The sequence below is a fragment of the Mus pahari genome, chromosome 5, assembly GCF_900095145.1.
Source record: "Mus pahari chromosome 5, PAHARI_EIJ_v1.1, whole genome shotgun sequence".
Lineage (NCBI taxonomy): Eukaryota > Metazoa > Chordata > Mammalia > Rodentia > Muridae > Mus > Mus pahari.
Window position 1 is genome coordinate 35,119,195 of NC_034594.1, and position 11,193 is coordinate 35,130,387.

At 41.3% G+C, this 11,193-nt stretch overlaps 1 protein-coding gene across 1 annotated transcript in view; it reads left to right on the top strand.

Annotated features, from left to right (window-relative positions):
• The window catches only part of Plcl1 (phospholipase C like 1 (inactive)), a 330,244-nt gene that overhangs the window by 286,390 nt on the left and 32,661 nt on the right, over positions 1 to 11,193 (top strand). Inside the window, exons 4-5 of the mRNA XM_021197774.2 lie at positions 3,814 to 3,889; positions 5,906 to 6,015. Coding sequence (XP_021053433.1) covers positions 3,814 to 3,889; positions 5,906 to 6,015 — 186 coding nt within the window. The remainder of the gene's footprint in view (positions 1 to 3,813; positions 3,890 to 5,905; positions 6,016 to 11,193) is intronic.

The following is an 11,193-nucleotide window of genomic DNA, read 5'->3' on the forward strand; positions in this document are numbered from 1 at the left end:
TTTCAATGGAATTCCACAGAAAATTAGCATCTGTGGAGAGTTTTTGAGTCATGATAGGATGAAACCTTACCATTCATCAGTTCAGCTTTCCTGTCCTATCTAGAAGATGTATTCACGCTCACAGAAGGCTTCCTCGACTTCTGGCTCTGCCCCCTCTTCTGTGCTATTTCCTGAGCATTAAGTATAAAAATTGTGTTGTAAATCTGTCAGTTGTGGCTGGGCACTCCCCACAGTCAGGTTTTCTCTGTAGTTGGATCAGCAGTAGTGTTCTGTAATGGTCTTCTGCTACAAACAGAAACTTCTTTGTTGAGTGGTGAGATCTACACTTCTCAAGCTGGGCCTAAACACAGGATACACAGGCTGGGCTGGTTCAGCGGTTGGATACACAGCAAGTGTGTAAGGTCAGGGGGCAGGGGACAGGGGACAAAAAAGGCCTTGGCTACAGTGGGTGGTGAACATCCAGCAGTTAGCAACAGTGGAAGTCTGTGGTGGAACCCTGGCCTAATGAAGTAAGGGGCAGCTCTTTCTGGCATTCAGTACTTTTCTACATCTGCCTTGTCTGGAGCCTTGCAGAGAGGAAGTTCTAAAACCGTAGGTCAGCAGGGAAGGAACCATGTTGAGGTAGCTGTCTAAACCTCTGCTCTACGGACTTCTACTCTTGACACTTGGTAGTGGTTCCTTCGGCTGATGTCAAGAAAAGTCAGAAGGTGGGAGTGCATGCATGGTGCTGCCCAGAGAGATCAAACTCCCTACCCTGAGCCTAAGCCTGAGCCTGGGAGTGGATTGGGAAGGGCAAGCAAATAGTACTGAGCACTCTTTTTACATTTTGTGCAAATATTCTCATCATAAGCTGTATATGCATATATAAAATACTAGCATATTTGAACACACACACACACACACACATATAAATGTAAAGAGTAGAAGCTGGTGTATACTTTTCTTCTGTTCTGTGAGTGTGCCTGGCAGATTTGATCACTACATCCTTGTTTTTCAGCTCACCTCATGTCTGGGGAAGGAATGAAGGAATTATGGAGAGTCTACTGTAAGGTGCTATTTGCTTGGGTTTGTGAGGTTGTTTTCATTTTTCCTGGTGGAGTCCAGGCAGGTTAGAGCAATATAATATAAATGGGATCAGTTTACAGCCATTTGCAAGTTGTGATTCTCTGGAAGAAACATGGGAGTGGCAAGTGTCTTTCAGCTTCTTTCCAGCATGAAATTACTTTCTTTCCCTGTGATGCCCTGGCTACCATTTGGGAACATGTGGCTTTAATTTAGTGAGGTATCACAATCAATGTTTTTCATATTTACGATAAAATAAATGTTAAAAAGTCTTGTTTTATCTCACACATGAAATATCTATCTTGTGCACCCCCATGTCATGCCACAGGGAACATGAGCATCCTACCTTGGAAACCATACATGTGGGCCACTGAAATTGAGAGGGGTGAGCCTTGTTATGAAATGGTCATAAGGGGTACAGAACGTTTGATGAATCTAAGAAGGGATAAAAATACCTAGAGAAGAGATCAACAGAGAGGAAAATGAGAGCTGAGGCCAGGTACTTTCTCATATGTGGAAATGGAAAAGGGAATAAGAGACAGAGCCAGGAAGCCCCAGGAGGAGGAGGATGAGTAGAGTTAATTGCTGGACTGGAGAGATTAGGACAAAGAATTGGTCAGGGGGCAACTGATGACAACCAGGGCCAATGTCTGACCATCACGGTGAGTCCTGCACAACATCACACACACAATGGATGTCAGCTGCATTTGATAGGAAGGGGAGATAGGGACAACTACCCAAATCCACTGCAATATTTCATTGGTGCTTTTGTTAGCTCCTTTTAAGTTAAGAGATGAGACTAGAGACAGAGGTAGAAATTATCAATGAACGATAAGAGGATCGTTAGAAAAAGGTCCTCATGAGATATAGGGGACACCGACACTGCCAGTCTAGACAGAAGAATCAGAGGTGACTCAGAAGATGCTTCCATCTGAGATGGTCACAGGGGCAGTGACATTATGGAATTTTGCAGGAAATGTAGTCCACTTACACACGAAGAGGTTCTGTAATAAAAATGCTGCAAATCAAAAGAAAGGGGGTTTCTTACTAGAGAATCATGTCATGTTTTCTTGTTTGAGTGTAAAACCAACAAATTGATCTCATTTAAGATACTATCAAAGGAACTTATCAGTCACCTTTTAAAAAGATAGCTTTCCAGGGAACAGATTAGAATCTGGTTGTAATGGATGGTGCACATGGCCTTGTTTGTGCCTGTGGGCTGGAGCAGGTCTGCTCCTGGGTATGAGCCCAGGCAGTCTCATGTGGGCATGATGGGGGGTAAAATAAAAGAGATGACAGTCAAAAATGGAAACAGTTGTCTGCCAGGAATGGGGACTCTGAGTTTAGCTCCCTCGTTAATTAATTCCATTTCACTGGTCATATCAAACATATAAGTTTTAACCTTATAGTTTCTATATCTACAGAAGAAAGGGGTTGGTTATGATATCTAAGATTCATTAAGCCTTTAAGTCCATATTTTAAAAGCATGTGAATGTGTTAGTTGTATGTCCATTACTGTAGCAAATACCTGGGATTTCTTTCTAGAGAAGGATGGTCTGTTTGGGCCCATGGTCTTAGAGGTTCTGGTGCTTACAAGGCAGACACATTGATTACTGGCCTCTGGTAGAGTGCTGTGTGACATATTCAGGGAACTTGGCAGAGTCAACTCTTGACCTCATGGCTGGAATTGAAATGGAGGAAGAGGGCAGGATTCCATCCACAGCCCCACTGAAGGTCATACTCTAGTGCCATGAAGACCTTCCAGGAGGCTTCCTTCACCTGCTATGAGTGCCTTCCTGGGGATCCAGCCATTAAGTCATGGGACTTGGGGGCCATTTAAGTTCCTGACTACAGCAGTCACATATGTTGGTTTGGTTAACTGTGGGGTTTGTCAAGCCTCTGAGAATGTTTCTTTTGCCTGAGTGTCAAAAAAATGTTTTGTCTATGATTTGACTCATTGGAACATCTGATAAGTTTTGACAATAAAAATTCAACTGGTAATGCATTTGTAAACGCTGAAAAAGACTAAGTTAGGTTGGGTTCATGTGGGATTTCCCTCTGAATTTTTTACTTGATAGCCACATTGTCCCTGGTCACCAGTGGCCATTTGATGAATTGTTTTAAGCCTACAAGCCTTTCTCCTGTCTTTTGCCCCTCCTCCCTTGTCTTCTTTTCTATCCCTTGATCTTTTGTCTTCTTTCTTGCTGTTCCACCCTGGCCCTGGATGGCCTAAACCTCACTATTTACTCCTGATTGACCTTTGCCAGGCAAACAGGCTGGCTTTGAACTTGCAGTCACTCTCTTGACCCTGGTTCCCACATGCAGTTACAGGCATGTTCCGTTATACTTTCTGACACTGTACAATCATGAAAAGATTCTACAGTGTCAGGAAGCAGGCATTACTTTTTGGAAATTGAAGGTGTTAGTGTAAATCAACAGTTTATTCAGTCTAAACCTTCACAAGTTTTATGGTGTTGATGACTAATTTATAATCTGTATTCACTTATTCAACAATTGTTGTTTGGCACCCATTGCATGTCTGGTATGTTATACAGCTGGTGCAATAGTAAGACAGGTGACTCTTGTCTGAGTGACTGGGTGAGAGCTGGGACAGAGATTTTTCGCATCTTTCCCCATCTCTCATGATTCTCCCTCATTCCTGGGTATATTTTGAGAGCATCTCCATGCATTGTCTTCCCAGTAAGCCAGTTTAAGGATTCCTAACAACTACTCTTTGATGTTTTGTGACAGATGATTCAAGAGAGCCGGGTCCTCATAGAAATGGCTGACACAGTTCAGGAAAAGATTGTACAGTGTCAGAAAGCAGGTAATATGTTTTTTTTTTCTACTTTGTTTAGAAACCACAATGACAAGTGATAGCAGCTTCAAAAAGTTTCTGTTCTTCCACATAAGATATTAAGATATTTCAGGGCAGTGTTTGCAGTTCAAGTTACATTTGTCTTTGTCTGGTAAAGGAGACCTTTAGGTGGTAGCAGGTTATATTTGTGTATAGGAGGGTAATGTTTGAAGAGGTCCAGAGATAGGGCATGTGGATAAACCCTTGTGGTTGGGGGCCTCTTAGAGTCTTTCACTGCTAGTGGGGAAGCTGTGGTTTTATGTGGCCATTTAGAACTCACTTCACAGTTAGGATTTGAACCATAGTCCTATTTACTTCTGTGCTTTGGCTCTTTCCGATTCTCATTTTAGATATGTTCTTTCACTAAGGATGGGAGGGGGTCATACATCCTTGTGTATCCACTGATACCTGTTTATTCTCACTTTCATCTGTATCAGTGAGCTTTTGTTTCTTGGATCCATGTGTTCCTCCCTCCATACATGAAGTGATGATGATGATGATGATGATGATGATGAGGAGGAGGAGGAGGAGGAGAGACAGAAGACAGTGCTGCTTATCAGTGTGCTTATGATGTTTGAAGAACATGCACTATCTTATTCTGTCCTCTTAACAACTGCCCATCAGATTCCTCTTCTGGATGGGACATGTAAGAGGCTGGTGAATGATCCAGCCTCCGTGTCAACACACAATGGAGTTGACTAGCTTGGAAATAGGTGGTCCTTATAGTCTTCCCAGTGAGCAACTTTGGATATTTTGGACAGAAAAACACAACAATCAAACTAGCCAATGCACACAGAAGCGCAGGCAGTACTTCGTAGCTCTATGCACATTGACCCATTTGATCTTCACCACGGTCCCATCTGGTGACACTCCTGCTGTTTCCCCAGGAAGGAGAGTGAAGCCCAGCATTTCAAGTTCAGACTCACACAACTAGTGAGTGGGTGACCTAGCGTGGAAGTCTGGGCTCTGTGCTCCTGCAAAGTCAATGTGATTTTAGGCTACAGTAACAAAAATACGGTGACTGGGAACAAGGTGTGAAATCCCTATCCAATGTTGGGATGCTTCATGCACAGGTAGGACATTGTGCACTCCCAGATGGAGCTGTCTGTATTAGTCAAATACAGAAAGCCAACTGGTTCAGTGGCCCTGCCTGGATGACACCTCAAAGATGGGTCACCAATGAGCAGAAGCAAGTTAGAATGCTCCATGCAGAAGGGAGAGAGTCCAAAGGCATTTAATCCAATCTTTCTTTATACATATAAATGACTGGTCTGTGGGTGAGAGATTAGAGCTCCTTAGTCCAAGGCCAGCTTGCACTGAGGAATATGAGCTCTTGGAAAGGAGATCTTGGCTCAGAGTCAGTTCCAGCCCTCCAAAGATGGAACAAATTGTCCAGAAGAGACTCTGATTCCTATCTTGAGGTTCCTAGGGAAAGGCTTCAGAAGGTGATAGTGATGTACTTTACGACATTCAAGCCTGAGTGAATGGTAGAGCAGAAAGTATATGAAAGGTCACTCTGAAATACAAAACATGTGGGTGTTCCTAAGATTTTTTATAAGTCTTTTTATTTGGGATGAAATCTGCTAATTCCTGTTTTACCTGCATGGGCTCAATGGCCTGCTTTTAGAGCATAGGGCTGGCTCATTAACCAAAGCGAATGATGTGCAAACTCCCCCGAGCTTACCTCCACCTCCCATAGCCTTCTACATAGAATCCTGGGAAAGGACACGTAAGGTCAGTGGTAGCCATTGGAGGCTTTGCTCCTTGTTGTCTCTATGCATGCAGGATGCACAGAGTGAAACAGAGCCTGCATCAGCCATTCTTAGGCACCTTCTAAGTGAATAGACACAGAGACAATTCAAATTGTTTAGAAATTCTGAGAGTGAACAGGAATATAAATATACTCTACTGAGAACATTTTCATGATAAAATGCATGTTTTCCCGGAATATGCTCTAACTTTTCTTCCTTCTGTTTTACTTCAAAGGGATGGAATTCCACGAGGAACTTCATAATCTGGGGGCAAAGGAAGGCTTGAAGGGAAGAAAACTCAACAAGGCCATCGAGAGCTTCGCTTGGAATATTACTGTATTGAAGGTACACGAGTTCCCCTGCTGTTCCTCCTGTCGTTTCTCTGCTCTTCTCTCTACGGTAGAGAGAAGCATCACTCACTAAGTACAGTGATTTGAATGTCAAGGCTTGAGGGTCCTGACCACCAGGGTTAGCTCTAAGTGATGAGGAGGCAAAGCATGGACAGAGCTTGTTCTTACTTTTTTATTTTTCTTAATAAGGCAACAGGGTTCATGATGGAGGCTGAGGTCAGCACATGAGTGAGACTTAATTTTATTGGCGTGTGTGTGAGTGTGTGTCTGTGTATACATATGTGTGTGCACATGTGCTTGTGTGTGTATGTATGTGTGCATGTGTGTGAATGTTTGTGCTGTATGTGTGTGTGCATGTGTATATGAATGCTTTGTGTGTACATGCTTGTGTGTGTATGTGTGTGCACATGTGTACGTGAGTGCTTGTGTGTATACATTTGTGTGTGTGTATGTGTGTGTGTGTGTGTGTGTGTGTGTGTGTGTGTGTGTGTGTGTATTTATGAGAACAGTTCTGCAAGTCAGTATGGCTTTTTCATTTGTGTAAAGTCCAAATGCCACTGGGATAGTTCCAATGTAAGAGATCTGGAACAGTCTTATACTACAGAATATCTGGGGCCACTTAGGAGCTTTATTTTAAGAGTATTTACTATAAATACATTTCTTCTTAAAATTTTTAGAAGTCTCTTGAGATTGTAATTTGCTTTCTGCTACAAATTAATTTGAAATTTGAAATAAGGATGCCATATTTTGTTTTCTGATATAAAAGAGGAATGACTTAGAGGGTTAGAAAAACTTATTCTAGACATTGTGTTGGGAAAAACAAACCATAAAAAATTAATAATTACTGATTCTTAGAGAATACCTATTACATCCAGTGCCACTAATTGACAGTTATATGGAACAATCACTTAGCACACCCCCTATCACTATCATTTTACAGATGAGATGGGGTCATTTGGATCTTCTGTATTACCAGTTGTTCCTCAACTCATTAATGGTGCAGCTGAGGTTTGAACTCACGGCCCTGTCTTTAACCTGCTTGACAGAGCTTCTACATATTCCCTGTGTTTCTTAAAAATTCAGTGCATATGTATTTATCAGTTCCCACCATGTGAGATTTGTGGTAGGCATTGACAGAATACAGATAATAGAAGAGCTATAGTCTTTGGCCTCATTAGCATCCTGAGACTGGGTTGGGGAGGGGCATCATTTGTCTGAGGAGTGGGCTTGGGCTGCACTAGAAGAGGAGGGCACTAGAACTTAGAATAAGATTCTTAAGCCTTTTCTACTTGGAAAAATTTTCCCTGAGAAATGCAATGCCAGGTATACAGATATATGGAATAGTCATACAAATAATTTGCTGATGATAAATATGAAGGCATTCATTCTTAAACAATTATAGAGCATATAATTTTATCATTTATTAAAGAGAAAATGAAATTTTCACACTAATGAGATGGATGTAAATATGACTTGACTGAATTTGGTACTGCAGGGAGTAGAGCATCTTGGTGTGTCCGTTATTCTGACTTAATCACCATCAATGCTAAGACTGACACTTTTTATTGTACAAAAAGGCAAAAGCATGTTTAAGGCCATTTCAGAAACTGTAGGAAACTCTGCTCTAACCCCAACCTATAGTTCACGTAATGATTGTGCTTTGAACCAAGTTACCAATTCAAACGGAAATCTTAAAATTCTGAAATCAAAACAATCCACAAATGTACTGACTTGCTACTTACAGGCTGAAGAAAGGGTAGTGGAAACATCCAGTCTTTGTGGGTGGTACTTACACTGTCTTCTTGCTGTAAAGACAGAACATTTTGTATGTACAGTGAGAACAATACACAGTGTTGAATAGTTTTGAGTAGAGGCAATGTTTGCTAATGTGACAGCATGCATGGTGCAAGCATGCACGCTGTGTGTTCAGAACTGAGGCTGCCATGAAGTCAGGTGATACAGCCAGCTGCTGCCAGTAACCCCAGTTAGCTATGTGTTTCAGTTTTTGATTCATTTTTGGTTGCTGCGCATTCAGATCGCCATGCCCACATACCACTATGTAGCCTTACATGATGTCGTGATCCAAAGTTGAACAAATTGAACCTTAGGGCACAACACAGCACCCTGTATTTAATATAAACACCTTCTGGACAGCAGATATTTCTTTGGGCTTGTTAAAGGGACAGTCATCAAGAAAGCTGCTCAGAGATCTAAGAATCAAGAATATGTTTCCTGGGCCTCCAGGACTAGGCTGGAAAGGGGAGATGGGCATACAACTAGTTATGATTAGAATTTAAAGTTAATGATTCTACATTTAATATTAGACCAGCACTCACAGCTAGGTCTCGGTCTCTGGACTCTCTCTCTCTCTCTCTCTCTCTCTCTCTCTCTCTCTCTCTCTCTCTCATATATATATATATATATATATATTTCCTTTCCACTGCCCTCACCAGCTGTTGGTCTGGCAACGTCACATACCACCTTGATAGATTTCTACATCTTACAGTTGAAACTGAGGCTGAGGCTGGTATGCATTCATGGTTGAGTCACATAACTAGTAAACACAAAGTTGAGATTTTTTTTAACTGGTTACCCATAGTCTTGACTGTTCCCCTGAACTACCTTCTATAAAGTTCCATCTGTGTTTCCGGGTAGCCTCACATAGGAATGAGCATATGTGTGTGTAGGCTGCTGGACAGTGGTGAGATTTCAATATCTCTGAGCATGGTATCACTACTCTGAAGAGTTAAGTGAGGTAATAATCAAGAAGAGCCAATTTTTAATGCACAAGACCAGATGGGACTGCATTGTTTGCTATACCCGTTGGTTTCCAGGTGAGACGAGCCGTCACACAGAACCAGAGTTTCTGTTGTTATTTTTGTTTTGTGATTAACTTCCGCCATCAGCTCACTTAGTTTTCTAAAGTTTGCTGGTATGCTTGTTTGGTTTAATGACAGGAGTTGATTTCTAGATGTGACTGAGCAAATGTTGTGTAAATCACTCCAAGATAGATCTTAAAAACAGGATTGATCGTCTGTAATTGTAGCCTGGGAACTGGCTACTAGTACTGCAGCCTGCGCACAGAACCCTAAGGCAACAGTTAGTGAAGCCTTCCAAACATCATTTATTTCATTGGAAATATTTCAGTATTCCTCCCATTGGGTTTAGAGGGCTTATTAATTATGTGTCCATTAGTGCTGGAAAAGTGGCATCATTGGAATTTGAATTATTGGGTAAGAAAAAGAAACCCGACCTCTGGCCCTGTTGATGTTTTCCCATTGGCTCTGCTCTGACAAGACATTTTTCTTTCTGATTCTCAGTGAAATTAGCTGCTGATGGGTCTCCAGTCTTGGTATTAATTCTCTAAGTTTTAATAAGTTATTGTGTTATATTTGATTTCATTTCAGTCAATTTACTTGGATAAATTAGCAATAATCACCTTGACAAAAACACAGTCATAGCATTTATCAGTGGTGTGTGGGGTTCACCTATAAAAATTCCTGAGTATTTACTGCAAAACATCTCCTATACTTCTGTAGGTCAGATATTTTCTTGTATCTAAGGGAATAGAGTAGGGATTTTATCAATGCCAATTAAATATGTGGGTTCATGTTTCTAAGGACATTTAATTCCAGTGTTATTGCCAAGTCAGAGTCAGACAGGAGATGAGAATGTGCCCAGTGATGGTGGGTGTCAACATGCAGTGGTGGATTGGGACATGGCTTCAGAGAAAGTTGATCTCAGACTGAAAAATAAATGCTTTATGTTTTCTGTACTTCAGTATATGATAATTTAGCAATAAATGCTAAGGGAGTTAAATAAAAATTATGCAGAAAGAGGAAGAGAGAGAGAGAGAGAGAGAGAGAGAGAGAGAGAGAGAGAGAGAGAGAGAGAGAGAGAGACGAGAAGGAAGAGGGGAGAAGGGGAGGGGAGAAGGGGAGGGGCAGGAGTGAGGAGCTCTATAATATAATGAATGGATTACAATTACAAAGGTCAGATTTGCCCAGAGGTCATTCATACCTTAGAATCTAGCATGAAGCTGAAATCAAGATGGCCCAAAACATTCCTATACACAGCTATTTCTTAAATGTATATGCTAGCACCACACATGAACCTCAAAGAGGGACCTGACTGCCTGGACCTTTCCCTGCATTTCCCAACACATTTCCCAGCAATAGGTATGTATCAAATTGAAACAGTTCGTTTCCACTTTTTCATTACTATTTGTACACAACATTTAACTCCTCAAACAATACCATGTTTGTTGTGAGAAGGCAATGGTGAGGGTTTCATGTTTAACCCCCGACTCACCTTCATGGTAGCCAGTGGACCACCGTGACTATGTCGAGTTGTTCCCTCACAAGACAGTCTCTTCCAACTGTCTGTTAGATCCATTGGTCCATCACTTCTGTTAGTTTTACTGTGTCTCTGTTTAGTTTCTGTTTCCATGATCTGTCCATTGCTGAGAGTGAGATATTGAAGTCTCCCACTATTATTGTGTGTGGTGCGATGTGTGTTTTGAGCTTTACTAAAGTTTCTTTTATGAATGTGGATGCCCCTGAATTTGGAGCACAGATGTCCAGAACTGAGAGTTCATCTTGGAAGATTTTTCCTTTGGCCAGTATGAAGTGTCCTTTCTTATCTTTTTTGATAACTTTTGGTTGAAAGTTGATTTTATTCAATATTAGAATGGCTACTCCAGCTTGTTTCTTGGGACCGTTTGCTTGGAAAATTGTTNTCCAACCTTTTACTCTGAAGTAGTGTCTGTCTTTGTCACTGAGGTGCATTTCCTGTATGCAGCAAAATGCTTGGACCTGTTTATGTATCCAGTCTGTTAGTATACGCCTTTTTATTGTGGAATTGAGTCCATTGATGTTAAGAGATATTAAGAAAAAGTGATTGTTACTTCCTGGTTTTGTTTGTTTGTTTGTTTTTGAGCTGAGGACTGAACTCAGGGCCTTCTGCTTGCTAGGCAAGAGCTCTACCACTGAGATAAATCCCCAACCCACTTCCTGTTATTTTTGTTGTTAGAGGTAAAATTATGTTTGTGTGGTTATCTTCTTTAGGGGTTGTTGAAAGATTACTTTCTTGTGTTTTCTAGGGTGTACTTTCCCTCCTTGTGTTGGCATTTTCCATCTATTATCCTTTGTAGGGCTGGATTTGTGGAAAGATA